This window comes from Heptranchias perlo, chromosome 19, assembly GCF_035084215.1.
Source record: "Heptranchias perlo isolate sHepPer1 chromosome 19, sHepPer1.hap1, whole genome shotgun sequence".
NCBI lineage: Eukaryota > Metazoa > Chordata > Chondrichthyes > Hexanchiformes > Hexanchidae > Heptranchias > Heptranchias perlo.
In genome coordinates, this window is record NC_090343.1 from 35,477,789 (window position 1) to 35,498,684 (window position 20,896).

A 20,896-nucleotide genomic window follows, 5' to 3' on the forward strand; every position below is an offset into this window, starting at 1 on the left:
GGGCAGCAGCACATTTGTGAGGTGCTGGAGCAGGTGGCACGCACACTCTCCACAAACGCGCAGAGGATGGAGGAGTCCAACTCCTGCATGAATGGAACGGTGGCACAGGTACAGGAGTGAATCTCTGAGATACTGTCACAGGGACGTGAGAGCACCTCTGAGATAGTGTCGCTGGTAAGTGTGGCAACGTCTGCGATGGAGGGAAGGCTAGCCTCCATAGTGTTTCAAGTACGGCTCACCAATGAGTCCATTGAGGCCCTGACAACGGCCCTTCGGACTCAGGGAGGGCAACTTTCTGCCGACTTAAACAGGCAGGCAGATACTCTGGCACTGGCCTTACAAGGCTTCACACATGTCCTCAAACTGTCGTCTAGTAGGATGGTAGGAGTGACGTGGGCCTGGCCCAGGAGAGGGATGATGGCGAAAAGGGGACGTGGAAGTGGAGACACCACTCAAAGCGCTCCCAGGTCTCACCTGTTGCCCCCCTCTCAACCAGTACCTGCAATAATGCCTCCTCTCCAGGTGGCCGAGTCTGCCCCTGCACAGGTGCAGGTGGAGCAGTCTTTGGAGGGGCCCTCATGGGCACGAAACTCAGATGGCGTAGGCCCAAAGCATCTAATCGGTCAGGGCATGAAAAAGAGCAACCTGCCACTACCTCTGCTGCAGCCACAGGGGAAGCACCATGTAGAAGTACTCGTAAGCGTAAGGCAAAGGTTTTGTGAGCACAAAGGGGATGCACAAGGGTGTTTGACGGTTTGTCATGTTTTTAATTTATATTTGATTTTTGTTAAACGCACATTAAATATTATTATTGTAACTACTACTGCCACGTCTTGGCCATTCTTGACTGGCTTGTGTAATAAGTCCCTTTCTTGAGGTTCTCCATGAACACCCACACTTGATGCCACCCATTGGGTCACCCTACAGTGGGTGTATGTGTAGTTGCACGACAATTTTGTGCAGGTGCCTGTGGTGCAGCACTGTGTTGTGGAGCTCCATGTGGCGGAGGTGGACGGTGTGCCTGGCGAGGCCGGTGATGTGGCTTGTCCTCGGATGAAGTGATGAATGCAGCTATGGCGCCCCCCCCCCCCATCCTGACTGTGTGAGTTTGAGGGGGTCCGCAAAGTAGGTAAATGTGTTTGCACAGCAGAGTTTAGGGTATACTTGTCTTAAGTGACAGAGTGCCCTGCTGCAATAAATGAGGTTTCCCTGTCAAATAATCCTTTGCATCTTCCACTAGCTGCTGGCTGAAACACGTCTGCTCCAACAGGGAGTGTTTCCCACAGCATGGGAAACACACTGAGGAATCTTCAAAATTGCACCCCTGCCAAAATCTCCACTCAATGAGGTCTGTCAAGTACCTCAACTGTCCAAATACCTATCTAAAGCAACATCCCGCCGGCTTTAATTGCCGGTGGGAGTCCCATATTTGGGAGCTGCGCGTGCACCCGAACGTATCATTCGGGAAACCTGATGTCAGCGGGTTGGACCTGCTCCGGGATTCCCCCATTTTAGGAGCCCCCCCGCCCCCCCGCCCCCAACGCACCCACTCGGCCATCCGAAAATCGGCCCCTATGTGCCTATCTCCTCCTTTCCCATTCTCTTTTCTTGATTTACTTCAAAATATTTATTACCCTTGATAAAATCTGTAAATTTTTCATGCTCCCACTTTTCCCTCCCCAATATTCTCATGATTTCCTTTATTTACTTTCAATAGTGTTTCCATGCCTCATTCTTGTCACTGTTTTTGCCTTTACATAAGCTTTCCATTTTCTTTAATATTGGCCCCACTAACTCTCATAGACCATTCTCTCATCACCTCAGAATTACCTCCTTTGCCTTTTAGAGATATTTACTTGTTTTGTAATCCACTAATTACTTTCTTGAATAAATTTTGCTGTTGACCCATAGAATTACCACCTAACAATTTCTCCCAAAAAGCAAAATACTGCAGATGCTGGAAATCTGAAAAAAAGACAGAAAATGCTTGAATCACTCAATGGTCAGGCAATATCTGTGGAGAGAACAGACAACATGTTTCAGGTTTGGACCCTTGATCAGAAATAAGAAACATAAGAAATAGGAGCAGGAGTAGGCCACATGGCCCCTCAAGCCACTCAATCAGATCGGGCAGGAAAATGGAGTTGAGATTGACCTCAACTCCACTTTCCTGCCCGATCCCCATATCCCTTGATTCCCCTAGAGTCCAAAAATCTGACTATCTCAGCCTTGAATATATTCAACGACTCAGCATCCACAGCACTCTGGGGCAGAGTGGTATGTTTCTAGGTAAGTGATATTAGCATGAGGCAACAGGAAACATAATGAAAGAAATCAAAGAAATAAAAGAAGCATATGAGACGCAGGGAATGTATGAATGGCTCGAGAGGTGGGGTATAGGTAGGTAGAAAGGGAAGAATATAAAACTGACAATGCAGAACAGGCTTACAACAGATGCTGCCTGACCTGCTGTGCTTCCAGAATTTTCTGTTTTTGTTCAACAATTTCTCCCATCCAATTGTAGTCAATGCCGTCCCAATTCCTTTAAAATTATCCTTGTTTAAGTCCAAAGCGTTAAAGTATGTGACTCTTTTTTTCTCCTTTTGAAGCCTGATTGCGAATTCAATCATGTTATGGTAGGTATTCTGAAGATATTTTCCTATTATTGGATTGCAAACTATTTCTGGTTTGTTATTCATAATTAAACCTATTCCTTGCTGCTTTAGGAAACTATCTGGAATACATTCAATAAATCTATCCCTTTTTTCTATTTGGAATGCTGTTTCTTTCCCAATCGATCTTCAATTTAAAACATCCCATTATTACCACATATTTTTTCTTACAGGGCTCCTTGATTTGCATGTACATACATTCATCTGTTCAGTCACTACAGTCAGAGAATCAATAGTGTCTTCTATGACGTTGTGTATAGGCAGTAAATGGTGGCACAATGTTCAGCCTTAGCGACTCCCTCAGCCGAGCCCAACCCTATGCCCAACATGCATTTTCCAGCAGGAGTCACTGAACAGTGATCAGGAGCAGAACTCTAGCTGATTTCCTTTTTCACTTCACTAAGTTAGGAGTAGCAAGGCTGATTATAGCCCTCTTGTGTCAAGCCCAGCTGAGGTCATCCAAGTCAGCACCCACCATGGTTGGAATATGGAACCTTCCTGGTCTGTATGGGTCGGCACTACACAGTGCAGTCCATTTACCTTTGAGCCTTCAAGGGAGATTTTTCTGCACTGGCTTGGTGATATATACATGGCATGGAGCAATGCATTATTTTCATAAAATGTGTGGTCTAGTGTCCAAAGTATGACAACATGATGAGAATCTCAATAAACTTTTGTTCATGTTGGTTTGAGCAAAAGAAGCAAACTTATACAGATATCTGGATGCTTGTCCTTTTTGTTGCACTCAATGTCTAAATTTCCTTTGGCTCTAATTTCAACATGGCTGCCAGAATAGTATAGGAGCTCTGTTTTTAAACACCTTTGAAACCTGAATGTATGGTGTATAAATAGTGACAAATGCTGTGGAGATGGGGAGAGGGATGGGGGGGGGGGAGGTTGCGGATACACTTATTATCAGTGGTAAACTGTTTCAGTACATTTCCCTATTAAATGCAAGCTGCCCGCCCAAGTGGGTGTCGCGATGCATCTCGCTGGATTCAGGCCAGCGCAATATCGAGCAGCCTGGATGTTGCCCGGCCGGCAGGAAAGTAAGTTCTGGTGGGGAGGTGGGGGGGTGGTTCGTAACCGTGGAGTGGAAGGGGTTGTGGAGCCCGGGGTGGCAGTGGTCCAGATTATTTCTATGGGGTCACAGAACCACACATGCTCCTCTTAGCCCCACAAAAATAATTTAAAACTTATCTCTTTTAGTTCTATTTGGCGGTACTTCCAGTAAAGCCGATCGGAGCGTCCGCAGTGTGTACTCCGCCCAGTTAGCTCCCAAAATGGCAATCGCCGTCCTACGTACATTATAGAACCCTGATTTGTATATTAAAAGGGCATACTGCCTGAAACAGGCAGACACTTCGGTCGTGCAGGAGTAGGCGCCATTAAAAATGACGGTGGCTTAACAAGGCAGTAAGTCTACCATTTTGAGGCCATTTGTCCTTTGTTAACGTCAATTTTGCCAAGTTAAAATAGGCCCAGGTGTCCTGTATTTTTTTTACCTCCCGAGTAATAAAGCAGCTTACGAACCAAGCAAAACATACTTTGCCTAGGGATAACTTGGTCCGCCTTTGGTGAGATTATTGGAATACATGTGCTTAAGATGTGGTGGTCCAGCCTCGATCGCAAGGAAGATTCATTGTTAGACTCCTCAGTCACACTACAATGCTAGCAAATACAGGGCATTAATTTCAGTTTTTAAAAAAAACAGTAGGAAACCAGATGGCTTAAGGGAGCGACTGCCATTACTGAACCTGAGTAGATACCTGCAGCAGACCCGAATTCGTAACAGCAGCATTAATGTGAAGAGATTCAACCCAGTGTGTAGATAAAATAGTAGTGGTTTCTGCATTTAGATTGGTGAAGCTTCTTGTGACCATGCAATTCAAACATCAATAGGACCAAATTAGAAAAAAAGGCCCCTGTGGTAATTAAGTGAAAAAATTCATGCTGAGATTTATTTTATTCTTTATTGAACTGAAACATTTATACTGTGTAGTTTATTGATAAATTGATCAATTCAGTTGCACACTGGAGTAAAGACTAATGCAGATTGATGAACATCCCTCCACCATTCAACTGGGACTGGTGGTGATTAATTGCAATCCATATTTATTTCAGCACTGTAAACAACTTCATATAAATGGATACTAAATATATGTGACATCCAGATGTTATCCTTTTCTGGACCATCTTTGTAACTGCAATTTGTAGAACTGGATGAAAAATGACAGAGAAATCAATGTGCACTTTTTATTTGATTTATTGTAGGCTAGTTTGTTGGTGTTTGTGCTCATTGAGGTGAGAAATGATAGTGCTGACAAGTGTACCCAGTGACGTTATAAAGCAGTCTCAGGTTGGGAATTTCAGCAGCTTATTTTAGTGCTGAGCTCTCACAATACACATGAATTTTAGAATAAGGCCTGACGTTTCCATTCCTCATTTACTGTTCTCATAGTTAAATTACAACTCCCTCCAAATGTAGTGTCGTGTTACACCGATCTCCTGACAAATCCACAATGCAGGAAGAGTTGCACCCCTAATTATGGAACCAAGGCTGGTAGATGGAGTGAAGTTACAGATCAGCCATGATCTAATTGAATGTGGAACAGGTTCAAGGAATGGCCTATTGCTGTTCCTATGGGGTAAATTTTAACCGGGAGCCGGGAAGAGGGCAGGGTGGTGGTGGGGAATTCCAGACAGGAAACCCGAAAGTACGGGTTTCCCGGACATCCTTAGCACTGTAAACAACTTCATATAAATGGATACTAAATATATGTGACATCCAGATGTTATCAGGCCAGCCAGATTGACAGGCTGGCTGTCAGTCGGACAGGAGAACAGCCAAGAAGCGGATGCCAGCAGGTAAGTCTTAAATTGGGGGGGGGGTATGAGTCATTGGGGAGGGTCAGGGGTCGGAGATCGAGAGAGGGGTGTCGGACATGGGGGGGTTGTATGGTCAGTCAATACCGTGTGTGGGATTGCGGCAGGTAGGCTTGTTGGGCCTGGAGGAAGCACTCCTGCTCCTCCTGGCCCACAAGCAGTGCAATAAAGGCACTTACCTGCTGAGCCGGGCCTTCTCGTCTCCTTTTATATGACGTGAAGCAGGAGGCCCAGGAATCACGGCCCCCGGGAGTTAAAAATAAAAAAGCTGTCAAAATGGAAGCCCACAGCCTTCCCACCCACCCCCAGCCCACCCGTTGGTGGGATTAAAATTTATCCCTATGTTTCTACTATAGATGACTTTTTATTTCCCCTTATTAATTTTAGATTGACATGCCAACTGCATTCCCAAGCCAAGGTAGAAAGGAGACAGGCAGCTAGCTCCTTGCTTTGTGTTAATGATATTGTCACGTTTAAGGACCTTTTGACTATTTTTCCACAGAAAGGATTTGGAAGAAGAGTTACTTTAAATGTTGTGTTTTAAAGCATTGTATATTCGTGCAAGTTAAGAGAGGTCAGAGACAATAGGTACTTAAGATGCTAATGAGCTAGCTTTGATGTTGTTTTCTCATAGTCTGTAAATAATCAATTTCTTAGCTTGTTTCAGTTATTGCTAAACACCTCACACTCATTGTAATGGAAAGTCTTTGATCCCTTTTATCTGTGAACAATGAGAGATATGAGATAGAACCATGGACACAGGCATGGAGGCTTCAAAAACAGTAGCATAGCATTAATTCCCATTAAAGTAAGATGCTCCGACTACTTGCAGGAGTGATTGTCCCTGAATTTGTGATTGTCATGGAACCCAAGATTGTCATTGAACCAAAGAAGGTATCTATAGCAGATCCAAATTCAGAATAGACATTCTTGAAAGACTTGCAGTTATGTAACTCTTCATCATGGCACTTAAAAAGATCCAAATAACTTCAAATTCAATTAATTATTTTGCAGTATGAATTACTTTAACCTGCAGTCACTGTTATTATGTAGGCAAATGTGGCAGCTATTTTGTGCACAGAAAGATCCCAGTGGCAGTTTGATAAATGGGTAGCTAATCTGTCCTTGGTGGTGTTGGATGAGGGAAAACCTATTCAACTTATGCCTTGGGATCTTTAACATCTACCTGAATAATAAGAAAAGGCAGGTGGTACCTCAGTTTAATAACTTATGCAAAGGATAGTATCCTTTAGTGCTGAACTGGAATGTCGGCATAGATTAGGAGCTCAACTCCTGATGTGAGGCTTGAACACATGGGCCTATAAATTTGGCTGTGCAATGTCTGTTTCTCGGGTGCTAATTAGCCTCCTAAGCTGAAAGTGCGCTGCCCGCCATGTTAGGAAAGGAAAAGAAATAGGCATCCACGCCCCATGAAACAGGCGTTGGGTCCTTTGTATACTTGTGTAAAAACCATGGAGATTTGGAGACATATGGAAGACAGAGGAGATGGGATGGAGGGGATTCTAGAAAGAGTGAGGAAAAGAGTTGGAGATAAATGGAGAGATACAAACAACACAATTAAAAAAGAAGTTTGTGAAAGCTGTACAAAGAGAGGCAAAGTATGGAGAGAAGTAGAAAGATTTAGCGAGAGTGAGAATGAAGCAAAGAAATTGTTATGGGAATAGAGACATTTCTGGGTCCAAAAGCAATTCCATGGGTGGTAGACCAATATAATATATTATAAAGCTGCATGACTTCCCAAATTTATGAAAAAATCATTAGAACTGATCTTGAAGTGTAAATCTTGGGGGGGAAATAATTGTAAAAGTCTGTATTGCTCTCGGTTTCTTATTTTCATGATCTGCATTCCACACTTACATCAGTTTGGACATGTGTAATGAATGGAAATCACAAAGCTGCTGTAGTCTCTCTTTAGCATCTATGATCTGCTACCTGAAACAATCCATGTCAGTATCATTCCCCTCTCCTTTTTTAAACTTGTTCTAGTGGGAAAGTCTCCTCACATCCAGCTACATTCTCCATCTACCATACCTATGTAAGATTAATGGTATTTCTTTTGGAATTGCTGGTTTGAATTTTGTAATCATTAGTGTGATGACATCACAAGAACATAAGAAACAGGCCACATGGCCCTTTGAGCCTGCTCCGCCATTTAATAAGATCATGGCTGATCTTCTACCTCAACTCCACTTTCCCACCTGATCCCCATATCCCTTGATTCCCTCAGAGTCCAAAAATCTATCAATCTCAATCTTGAATGTTCTAAATGACTGAGCATCCAGAGCCTTCTGGGGTCGCAAATTCCAAAGATTCACAACCCTCTGAGTGAAGAAATTTCTCCATCTCAGTCCTAAATGTCCGACCCCTTATCCTGAGACTATGCCCCCTAGTTCTAGACTTTCCAGTCAGGGGAAACAGCCTCTCAGCACCTATCCTGTTAAGCCCTCTCAGAATATTATGTTTCAATGAGATCACCTCTCATTCTTCTAAACTTCAGAGAGTATAGGCTCATTTTACTCAATCTCTCCTCAGGACAACCTTCTTATCCCAAGAATCAATTTAGTGAACCCTCATTGCACCACCTCTAAGGCAAGTATATCCTTCCTTAGGTAAGAAGATCAAAACTGTACACAGTACTCCCGGTGTGGTCTCACTAAAGCGCTGTACAATTGCAGCAAGGCTTCCTTACTCTTATACTCCAACCCCCTTGCAATCGAGGCCAACATACCATTTACCTTCCTAATTGCTTGCTATTGCATGTTAACTTTCTGTGTTTCGTGTACAAGGACACCCAAATCCATTTGAATGCCAACATTTAATAGTTTCTCACCATTTAAAAAATATTCTGTTTTTCTATTCTTCCTACCAAAGCGAATAACCTCACATTTCCCCACCTTATACTTCATCCGCCACCTTCTTGCCCACTCACTTAATCTGTCTATATCCCTTTGCAGACTCTGTGTCCCCCTCACAGTTTACTTTCTCACCTAGCTTTGTATCATCAGCAAACTTGGATACATTACACTTGGTTCCTTCATCTAAGTCATTGACATATATATATGGCAAACAGCTGAGGCCCAAGCACTGATCCTTTTGGCACCCCACTAGTTACAGCCTGCCAACCTGAGAATGATCAGTTTATTCCTACTCTCTGTTTTCTGTCCGTAACAAATCCTCAATCCATGCTAATATATTACCCCCAACCCCATGAGCACTTATCTTGTGTAACAACCTTTTGTGTGACACCTTATCGAATGCTTTTTGAAAATCCAAATATACTACATCCACTAGTTCCCCTTTATCTACCCTGCTAGTTACATCCTTAAAAAACACTAATAGATTTGTCAAACATGATTGCCCTTTCATAAAACCATGTTGACACTGCTTAATCATATTACGATTTTCTAAGTGCCCCATTACCATGTCCTTAATAATAAGTTCCAGTATTTTCCCGACTACTGATGTCGGGCTAACTGTTTTCTCTCCCCCTCCGTTCTTGAATAGCGGTGTTACATTTACCATCTTCCAATCCACTGGGACTGTTCTAGAATCTAGGGAATTTTGGAAGATCACAACCAATGCATCCACTATCTCTGCAGCCACCTGTTTTAGAATCCTAGGATCTAGGCCATCAGGTCCAGGAGATTTGTCGGCTTTTAGTAATATCTCCAGTGCTTTTTCTTTATTAATTAATTACTTTAAGTTCCTCACTCTAATTAGACCCTTGATCCCCTACTATTTCTGGTATGTTTTTTGTGTCTTCTACAGTGAAGACATCATGCTTTATATTCCGAATGGTGCAAATATGCTTTGAAGTAGGCTATAGCACTAATCATATTTCAAACAGCGATAGAAAAATATGGATACCCCTGCATACCTTTTTCATAATAAATTGATTTGATGATATAACAATTTTGGGATCATCCTATTTATGTTTAGATACAATATTTAGAATAAACCTGTAGCTAGATGTAAACCAACAAAGAATATGGGATCATTATCAGATCAGTCTGTAATGTATTCTAGATAATACTGAGATCTGTGACAGCAGATTGTATACAGACTCTTGGCTGTGATATATTCAAAATTGTGACTACGTGATTGTAGTTACTGATAGGCGAAAGAAAGATAGAAATACAAAATCTATAATAATAGCAGCTTTTAATGCATTTTCTGGAACCTAGTAGCCATTAGGGATTATGTTTATTTATTTCTACGGTGAACTTATGATAAACCTGGTCCTCTCTTATCTGCGTGCAATCTTCCATTGCCACCTACTGCATTGTCCGCTACTGCAAATCAGAGGATAATAAGTAAAGTTAGTAAAGCATATTGGCACCACAGAATGAGTAGTGTTTGATTCACAATCCAGAGATTGTAGCCTCATTTCACAAGGTTATCTGTTCTTTAAATTTGCAATGCGTTTTATGACAATACATCTTGGTCGTCCAGCTGGCTTCCCTCTTGTTGCTTGTTCGTAACTGTATAAATTGCTACATTAATATGCAGCTTTTAGATCTGAATTGCTCATAGTCTACGATGGAAGATTGCTGATGTTCTCTATTTGAATCGAAATCATAAACATGCGTATGAAGAACATCTTTATGATTTTGATATAAATAGTGAACCGCAGAAATCTTCCCCCTGTGTGATCTGCAGGTGTTGCCTGAGTGAATTAATCTACCAAACTTCTCTTCTAGATTACATTAATTAATTCAAAGGATGAAAGTCGGGCGGGTTCTACAACAGGTGTGCGATCACGCCGTCAGATTACCACCCAAGGGTCAAAGGTAAAAATTATCTCCATAGGAACTCTGGCTAAATCAAATATCAAAATTGGGTGGTGCAGTGTATTAATATACTGTTCTATTACTGAAAGCATGTGTGTTTGAATTTGACCTAGTTCTTCATGAGCAGAAACCTAGCCATAATTTGCCATTCATTTTCACTGTATTAGTATTAATAATATTAGTAACTTCAGTGCAGTATTAAGGGAGTGCTGCACTGTCAGAGGTGACATCTTTCAAATGAGATATTAACCTGAGGCTCCGCCTACCCACTCAGGTGGATATAAGAGTTCCCATGGCACTATTCGAAGAAGAGCAGGGGAGTTCTCCTGCTGCCCTTGCCAACATGCATCCCTCAATCACCAGCCACCACTAAAACAGATTAGCTGATCATTTATCTCAGTACTGTTTATGGGAATTTGCTGTGTGCAGATTGGCTATGTGTTGCCTTATATTACATCAGTCCTTCATTGGCTGTGAAACACTTTAGGACGTCCTGTAGATGTGTACAGTATTTAAATATCAGCCGAGATGTGTGCTCGAGTACTGAGGGAGTGTGGCATTTTGGGGATGTGAAAGGCCTATATAAATTCTTTCTTTCTTCAAGAAGTGTCAGCCTTGGCTCAGTAGTTATGTCTGAGTCAGAAGGTTGTAGGTTCAAGCCCCACTCCAGAGACTTGAGCATATAATTTAGACTGACACTTCAGTGCAGTACTGTCAGAGGTGCCATCTTTTGGATGAGACATTAAACAGGCCCTGGCTGCCCCCTCAGGTGGATGTAAAATATCTCACTGTACTCTACGAAAAACAGCAGGGAAGTTCTCCTGGTGTCCTGACCAATGTTTATCCCTTAACAAACACCACCTAAAGCTATTGTAGTATCATACAGCACAGAAGGAGGCCATTCAGCCCATCATACCTGTATTGGCTCTTTGAAAGTGCTATCCAATTAGTCCCACTCCCCTGCTCTTCTCCATAGCCATGTAATTTTTTTCCTTTTCAAGTATTTATCCAATTCCCTTTTGAAAGTTATTATTGAATCTGCTTCCACCACCCTTTCCGGCAGTACATTCCAGATCATAACAACTCGCTGTGTAAAAATATTTCTCCTCATCTCCCCTCTGGTTCTTTTGCCAATTATCTTAAATCTGTATGCTCTGGTTACCGACCATCCTGTCGTGGAATCTATCAAAACCCTTTATAATTTTGAATACCTCTTTTAAATTTCCCTTTCGTCTTCTCTGCTCTAAGGAAAACAATCCCAGATTCTTTAGTCTATCCGTTCATTTATCTTTTTGCTGTTTGTGGGATCTTGCTGTATGTAAATTGGCTGTCGTATTTGCCTAGATTAGAACAGTGACTGCACTTTGAGTACTTTGGAATGTCTTGAGGATGTGAAAGGTGCCATATATGCACGTTCTTTCTAATATACTCAGGCAGGCTTTAAGAAGGTTTGTGCAAAGCTGTTCTACTAAAGTTGGGATACAATGTTTTTGGAGCATATTTTCCTCTGTCAAGTTATTTTGCTGAAACATAGATATAAATGAAAGATGGGGCAGTATCAGTAGAAGGCAGTGGCAGACTATTTGTCTGTGTTTGGTGCTGACCTGAGAATTTGTAAAATGGACTAAAGAATATTGGGTAAAATTCTGGACCGACCGCAGCTTTTGGTTGTTAAGGACTTGTTAAAGATCATTAATGAAAAACTTGCAGAGTCTCCCACAGCCATAGACTTTAAAAAAAACTTACTCCAGGTCAAACCTGACGGTGGGTTTAATGAAATGCAAGACTTTGAAATATTATGAAGTCAATGAAAATGAAAATCAGGAGAGATGTGTATCGGGCAACTGAATCCATATTACCCATTTTACACTATCACCCAAAGTCAAAATTACCCCCTAGCAACTCTCTACAATATCAGTAACCATTTTTGAGCCAATTTTTGTTAAATATTGACAATTTCCAGAAATGTGTTATAGGTTTGAAAGATAGCGAATCTGTTCTTTCAATCATTAATAATATTGCTGGCAGTTGGCCAGTGAACAATACTTTATGCATTGCACTTTAATGGACAGATGCAGAGCTCTGTTTTCACCAATTGTACAGTGACACTTTCAGGCAGATCCCATCTAACGCTGTTAAAATATACTCGATACTGCACCTTAATCCATGTGAAATGAGTTCTATCAGCTACAATAAACAATTTTAAATTTATATAATCTGCTTGCTTCAAATAGCCAGTCAAAACTGACACACTCTGTGGACCTGTCTTCAGGTACTATAGTGACAGGAAAACAGCATTAGATTACCTGTACGGCTCCAGGTCCTGACCCAGGAATTCAATTTATTCATGCATGGATGACAAGCACCTGTAAATGACAGGGATACCAGTGAAAACTTTTCAGGTTGCTTTCCAGATCAAAGAAACACTTTCTCAGATGAAGGAAACTATTATTTTCTGTTAGACACTGAGGAGGATTATTTTTTACAGCCATATTATAGTGAGAATATGCAGGTAACTTACATTACATAGTATTTGCAGCACAGAAACAGGCCATTTGGCTCAACAGGTCGATGTTGGAGTTTATAATCAACATGAGCTCAACTTATAAGGGGTTAGTGGGAATCATGTATGTTTCTTATTTATGATGTTGTCAGACCTTGTGGAGAGTTTTGAGATTTTTCTCAATTTTCATTGTCTCAGACAGCACCAATATTGTACACTTCACAACTGGATTAACAAGGTGTTTGTGATTCATTAGCTGCTTAAGAAATATGAAAAAATCATTGTTATAGTCGCGATGTGGTTGACTTCTTTCTGCAGTTCCTGTCAGTGAGAATTGTGCATTTGAAAACTCTACAATATTGTAACTTGCCAATGGAATAGACAAAGCTTGGCTCTACATTCAGATAAATGTGAATTTAATCAGGTTCTGTAGCTCAGATGAATTTAGACTTTGGCTGTCACTTTCTAGATGCTTTAGTGAAGAACCATATCAGATTTCACAACTCCGAAACTAGAAACTGTACTAAAGGAAATTGATGCCCAATGTGTGCAAAATAGAATTCTGAATCTTAATCCAGATCAAGATGTGGATTTATTCAAACATTGTCGATAGTCAAAATCTTTTCCCAAAGGTAGGGGAGTCTATAACGAGGGGGCATAGATTTAAGGTGAGAGGGGAGAGATACAAAAGGGTCCAGAGGGGCAATTTTTTCACTCAAAGGGTGGTGAGTGTCTGGAACGAGCTGCCAGAGGCAGTAGTGGAGGCGGGTACAATTTTGTCTTTTAAAAAGCATTTGGACAGTTACATGGGTAAGATGGGTATAGAGGGATATGGGCCAAGTGCAGGCAATTGGGACTAGCTTAGTGGTATAAACTGGGCGACATGGACATGTTGGGCCGAAGGGCCTGTTTCCATGTTGTAAACTTCTATGATTCTATGATTCTATGATTCTCACCTTTATTAACTAGGATTTTATCTAAATCTATCTATTGCAGCTTTGGGAACAATTATTTAACCATTTTTTAATAGTATGTGTTTAATTGGAATTTAGCAAATATAAGATAATGAAAATATTGTCTTAAAATTTGTCTAGTTTTAACCTGACAATGAGATTTCATATTTACATGCTATTCATGGAATATTAAATCTATTAACTGAGTGAGCTCTAGCATACAATGTTCATGCACAGATATTGGTCGCCAACTCATTGCTCTCGTCAAGGAATCTCTGTTCTGCAGAAGCAAAAAATAAGCCATTTAGGACCTGTGACAAAATTGAAACATTTTTGTCTCTAATGGTTTATTTCTTGAACTCTTTCTTACTGGTCACAATTAAGCCTAGTTACTGCTAGTTATTTCTGCAAGCTGAAGAAGATATATATTACAGTCTAGTATTCTTCAGGAATTTTTGTGTTTTTCATGCTGTATCCTGAAGATGGATGTAAAGTGTTTAATTTCTAATGGCCCACCACTTGTTCCATGCTGCACCCTTTTGTTATGTGTGAGTTTTACCTTTAAACATAAAAGCAGTGAGGATTGAGACATGGTGATGTGGCTTCAGAAATGTCTTCCTATAATATACAGTATTTCTTTTCCATCTCAGCATGGATACATGTAACTTGAATAACTATTATTTTCACTTCCAAAACATTATTTGCTAACGTTTCCTTGCCATTTATCTCTGTGTCAGAATTACTTTTAAAAGTATCTATTATTTTTCATCATGTCCACATGTGATGTGGACATCAAACCTACCTCTTTGACCAAGCTTTTGGTCACCTCTCCAATTTCTGAGCCAATTTCTGCATAACTCACACACTCCGTGGCCTCGCTAACAATTTTTTTTTTGCTATTTTGTTAGCTGCTTCTGAAACATTTTAAAAAAATCTTTATGGCAGTTGCATTGTGATTGCCTGCTAGTTTTTCATTACTGTTGACAAAATAGTATTTTCAAGAATCTTGTGTTCAGCTACAATTTCATGAGTGGTTCATTAATTATGAAAAAAGTAATTTTGAGCTCAATATAAATTAAATCCATGTAGCTCTCATACATTTTATAGTGACCAGTTATAAAGTAGCATTGGCAAAGGTTGAAGAGCTGGTCATCAAACACATGGCATCTACCAAATGTTATTGAAGTTCAAGCCCAAAAAATGGCATTCCAGTTGTAAAATAACCAGAGTGTAAGCTGAACAAAATACATTTGGGTTTCAGTGCACTTTGTTTATACACAATAAGAATCAAATACATTTTGTACAAGGCAGTAAAACTGGAAAAAAAAAGGAGAGATTGATACCTTTCATAGAAGAACAACAAAATATTTAGCTGCATTTAGTTACATTTTGGGTCCTTCCCATCTGTGCAAGTATTATTTTCTCCTTTTCTCTTAGATCCTTCAATGTGTATCATGCATCAGTTTCTAAGAATCAGGCCGGGTAACGTACATAATTCTAGACCGTTGCTGCTGTGATCCATAGAGTAAAGCATACAACAATAAAGTTTCACAGCACAGAAGGAGATCTTTCAGATCACTGTGTCTATGCTAGTTCTTGGCTAAACCAATCCACAAATAATCCCACTGCTCTGCTCTTTGCCCATTGCCCTGTATCTTCCTCCTGAACCAAATGTTTATCCAAATTTCCCTTAAATGGTCTCTGCCTGAGCCGTTCCTTGTGGCAGAGAATTCTGTGCAAATTTAGGACTGATATCAGGAGGTTCTAGTTCACGCAAAGAAAACTTAATGCATGGAATGGACTCCTGAATAAAGTATTGGAGGCAAGAACCCTGGAATCATTTTAAGAACTAACTGGCTGCTCTGTTGAGGTTGTGGGGGGGAACTTAAGGGTCATTTTTGATGGGTTAACCAAAGTGGGATAACTGGCCTTCCTCACTCGTATTAACTTGTGCATTTTCACTGTACACTTTCTATGGTTTTAAGGTTCTTCCTGTAATGAGGCAGCCAAAACTTCAGAGTATTCTGCAGCCAAACCATTACCTCATACAAATTTATCATTACTTCAATAATCTCGTACTCTATGGGGTAAGTTTTAACATACTGGTGAGATCTCAGTGGGGGTGTCAATATGCGGGTGGAAAATCGGGGAAAAATCTTTGTGTTTTCTCGAGTGATCGCGACTCAATTGAAGGCCCTTAATGTGACTTCCTGGTTTTGTATCTCCAAGCCGTGCAGCGGACATAATGTGCACCCGAATGATGTGCTGGGACCTGGATTATTTAAAGGGACATTACAACCTTGTGTTTTGAGAGAGAATGGAGAAATGCACAAGCATGAAGCAGCAGAGGATGAGGCCAGCACTCCGGTTCAGTGACTCTTTGCTGGAGTTGCTGTTAGTCGGTGTGAAGAGCAGGAGGCAAATATTGCACCCCGCAGATAGGAGGAAGTGCCCTGCCTCTGCCACCAAGATGGCCAGGCTCGAGGTGGCAGAGGAGGTGACCAACAGGAGCACAGCCTCAAAGACATGGGCGCAGTGCAGGTAGCGCTTCAATGACCTAACCAGGTCAGGAAAAGTGAGTACAGTTACTCATTCATCTGCATTCTGTGGTGCACATTACCCCACTCACACACTGCCCTGCAAAGTCTACTCCATCACATCACTCCTCACACCCACTTAAGGCTCAGTGTCGACCTACCTTCACTTTCTGTGCACTTCCTCACCTCCCCATTTGTGCACCCACCGCTCCCACTCACCCCAATCCTGATACAATGTGATGAATCTGTCTGATAGTCACCCTCTGATGCATCTGTTTCATTGTCAACCTGACCCAGAGCACTGCATCCATCGGGTGACCCCGTCACCTTCACTCACTCACACGTCTGTACTTTCTCCACTGGTAGGAGAAGAGGGCTCAAAATGCAAGGGAGAGGAGTAGGATTGGAGGGGCCTCCACAACTAGTGGCCCTGACAGAGGCGGAGGAGGAAGCAGCCTTGGAGCTCAGATGGACACAGGAATGCCTGGCCATCGGAGATGCTGTAACTGGCATCCCACAATCGTCTGGTGACAGAGCCTTAGCATCCCTCGCACACAACATGAATTGATGTTATCAATGATTGACCTGTTGCACACACGAGCGGACACTGGTAGAAGGGGCACCTGTGGAGAGTCTGCGTCGGTGGCCATACTCCTCTCCAGGCTCTGCTTAGCTGGACACAGATGCTGAATCCCGGGGCCATTCTTGAGAAGGAGAATGATCGAGATACAGATGCACCTTTGCGATGTACTGGAAGACATACTACGCACACTCTCCACAATAGCGGAGAGGATGGAGCAGTCCACTTCCAGCATTAGTGGACTGGTGGTGCAGGTAAGTGCGGGAATGTCTGCGATGGAGAGAATGGCAGCCTCCATTGAGCTTCAATCATGGCTCATAAATGAGTCCATTCAGGCCCTGACAACAGCTGCGCGGACTCAAAGTGACCAATATTCTGCTGCCTTAAACAGGCAGACAGATACACGAGCACTGGCCTTAGAAGGCTTCACACATGTCCTCCAGCCTGTTGTCAAGCAGAGTGGTGGGAGTGATGTGGCCGTGGCCCTCGAGAGGGATGATGGTGAAAGGGGACATGGAAGTGGGGACTTCACTCAAAGTGCTCCCACATCTCACCCGTTGCCCCCCCCCCCCCCAACCAGTAACTGCAATGCTGACTCCTCTCCCAGTGGCTGAGCCTGCCCCTGCACAGGTGCAGGTGGAGCAGTCTTTGGGGGGGCCCGCACAGGCTCCAAAACCCAGAGGGCGTGGGCCCAGAGCATCTCAGCAGTCAGGGCAGGGACTTGAGCAACCTGCCACAACCTCTGCTGAAGCCACAAGGAATGCACCATGTAGAAGTAATAGGAAGAGGAAAGCGAAGGATTTGTGATCACCAAGGGTATGCACAATGGTGTCTGAATAAATGTCATGCTTTTCATTTCTCTTTGTTTTTTGTTAAATTCACAATAAATGTCATACTTGTCACCAGTACTACCGCGTCTTGCCCATTGTTGAGTCTCTTTCGTGAAAGCGCCCTTGCATGTTCCTCATCATGAACGGTGAGACTCGATGCCACCCGTTGGGTGCGTTTACAATGGATGTATGCGTGTTTGTAGGACTGTTTTGTCCAAACGGCGGGTGGGGGTTGGCTGGTGTTGGCTGGTGTTGATGGTGATTGTTCCAGGCGGCCTGACTACTTGACTATCTTCACTTTGCAGACCTCCTTATGAGAATCTATCAAATATGAGTGACTCCCTGGCATCATTAGCAGCCAAGAGTGTCGCTGCTCTGCCGATGGGTTGCCCATCTTTGTCCTCCTTATCCTCCTTCCCTCCTCCTTGTCCTCCTCAATGTTGATGGCAGGTGTGGTTGCTTCATGAACGCATGGAACCTCATTCACCTTTAACTCTCTCTGTTGAGCGATGTTGTGCAGGATACAACACTGGACTATTATTCTACACTCCCTCACCGTGAGTACTGAAGGGCTCCCCCAGATCGATCCAGGCACCTGAAGTGCATCTTGAACATTCCTATGGCTTGTTCAGTGATGGACCGTGTAGTGATGTGACTGTCGTACCGCTGCTGTGCCTCACTGGTGGGGTTTCTCAGAGGTGTCATGAGCCACGTTTGCAGCGGGTGTCCCTTGTCTCCAAGGAGCCAGCCCTTAAGTCTGATTTGTGCATGGAAGAGGGCCGGGATGTTGGATTTGCGCAAAATGAAGGAATCATGGCAGCTGCCAGGGGATTTGGCACACACCTGCAGAAACCTCTCCTGGTGATCGCATTGATGGTGATATCCCTTTCAGTTGATGAACAGTCCTGGCTCATGTGCAGGTCCTTGGACTGCTACTTGTGTGGAATCAACTGTGCCCTGTACCAGTGGGAAGCCAGCCAGAGAGTGGAAACCCACTGCCCTCTCAGTCTGGCTGATGTTGTCGATGGGGAAGTTGACGAGGTCGGATGCCCTGGCAAACAAGCCATCCATAACCTGTCGCATACACTTATGTACAGATAAATGAGAGATCCTGGTGACGTCACTGGTGGCTCCCTGGAAGTATCCGCAGGCGAAGAAATTGAGGGCAGTGGTGACATTAACTGCGATGGGCAATGCGTGGCCACCAGGCCCAGCCGGGAGCAGCTCTGCATGAAGTAACCTGCAGATGTTTGCGACCACTTGGTGACTCAATCTGACCCTGCACAGGCACTGTTCCTCTAAGATGCCCAGGAAGCTCAGACTCTGTCTGTAGACCCTCTCACGAGGGTAGTGCCTCCTGCCACCTCGGCCCCTCCGTCGTTCCTCTCTCTGCTCTTTTGCAGGTCCTTGTGGTGCACCTCTGTCTTGTGGAGCTGCAACTCCCAAAACTGCACGCCGTGCCTGCCGCAGATGATGATGTGCCTCCTCCTGCTGAATAAATCCATTGCACCCCCCATCCTGATGTCAGTTTGAGGGGGTCCAAAATGTTGGTATCTTGTCTGAATACAAGAATTCTCAGTCTCAGCAAAGAAATTTCATTCTAAACAAAAAGAACTCCCAGGCAAATGTTTGTCTGAGAAAACTGATTGGCCTGCTGCAAAAACTCACCTTTTCTTCACATGTCAATCACTGGTTTAAAGGTCCAAATGGTGCTGGCTGCAACTCGCCTCTATTTCCATGACGTCTTTCAGAGGCCACGGGAGACACGCTCAGAAGCAGTTTATATGGCTTGTGTAGTTCAAACCTAAAAAACTTAATATCTTTAAGTACCTCAATTGGGCCTTTAAATATCGTAGCCAGCGGGACTTCCGGGTTTCAGAAGCGCGCGCGCACCCAGATGCGTCTGCATCAAACCCGGAAATCGGCGAATTGGAGCCAGGATGCGGTCCCGCTCCCAAAACCAACATGTTTCACTGCCCATCCTCAACCCACCCGTTCTTTGCAGTTAAAATTTACCCCTACGTCCCAATTTATAAAACCCAAACTGCTATTTTTTTTTGTGTGACTTTATCTATCTGCACTTGCACTTTAGTGTTTTGTCACTGAGTTCATTCCTAGTTTTTCCTCCAAAATGCATTGCTTCACATTTCTCCAAATTAAATTGTATTTGCCACTATCAGCCCTTTCTGCGAACCTGTGTATATCCTGCTGAAGTCTTCTCATTGTTTGCTAAATACCCAACTTTTGTGTCAGGAGCAAATTTTTAAAGCGTGCTCCTTATGCCTAATCCAAATCATCTATATGTACAGGAACAAAAGTGGACCCAGCATTGACCCAAAGAGTCCCTTCCAACCCTTCTCCATTCTAAACAGCACCCATTAACCCTAACTCTTTGTTTCCTATCTGTCAATAAACCTCCTATCCATGCTGCTATATTTGCTTACACAGCTGAATTTTTGTATCAAGCTTCCTGTGAGATACCTTCTTTGAATGACTTCTGAAAATCCATATATACCTCATTTACTACATTCCCTTCATCTAGCCAATCGATTACCTGGTAATTTATCCACCTTGAGTTCCACTAATTTCTTCCAAACCAATTCTTTTTCAACAGTTATCTCTAACAATTGTATGACATCTTCCTCTTGTATACCTACATTCTCACTTCCACCTTATTTGATAAAACTAATAACTCTACCAAACCGTCATCATCCGCAACTAGATTTCCCCTTCAACTTGAATGTTCTACTCTCTTTAGCTATTCTTTTACATTTAATATGCTTACAAAAGCCCTTGCTGTTTCCTTTTATATTATCTGCAAGTCTTTCTTTCACATTCCCATTTAACCCTTTATTATATTTTTGAGTCTTCTTACCCTAGGTTATTTTGGTTTTCATATTTTAGATCCCAACTCCCTGTACTTTCAAGAATGTCTATCATTGTCTTGATATCTCAGTAATATATCTGGGAGATGAACAGTAAACAGTATCTGGTAATTGTTTTTAATTACACCACTTGTCTTGCTTCTGCATAAGATTTCATTCCAGTCTTCAAAAGCAGTAAAGAATCCCATTTGACTTTGTTTTAAGTTTAAAATATCAAGTGAGTTTATTTTCCCAATGAT

General features: G+C 42.5%; 1 protein-coding gene across 2 annotated transcripts in view; it reads left to right on the plus strand.

Moving 5' to 3' along the window:
* The window catches only part of LOC137335482 (docking protein 5-like), a 288,256-nt gene that overhangs the window by 252,060 nt on the left and 15,300 nt on the right, over window positions 1-20,896 (plus strand). Inside the window, exon 8 of one of the 2 annotated variants that reach the window (XM_068000829.1) lies at window positions 10,280-10,369. The exons of the other annotated variant lie outside the window; for it this stretch is intronic. Coding sequence (XP_067856930.1) covers window positions 10,280-10,369 — 90 coding nt within the window. The remainder of the gene's footprint in view (window positions 1-10,279; window positions 10,370-20,896) is intronic. 2 annotated transcript variants of the gene reach the window in all.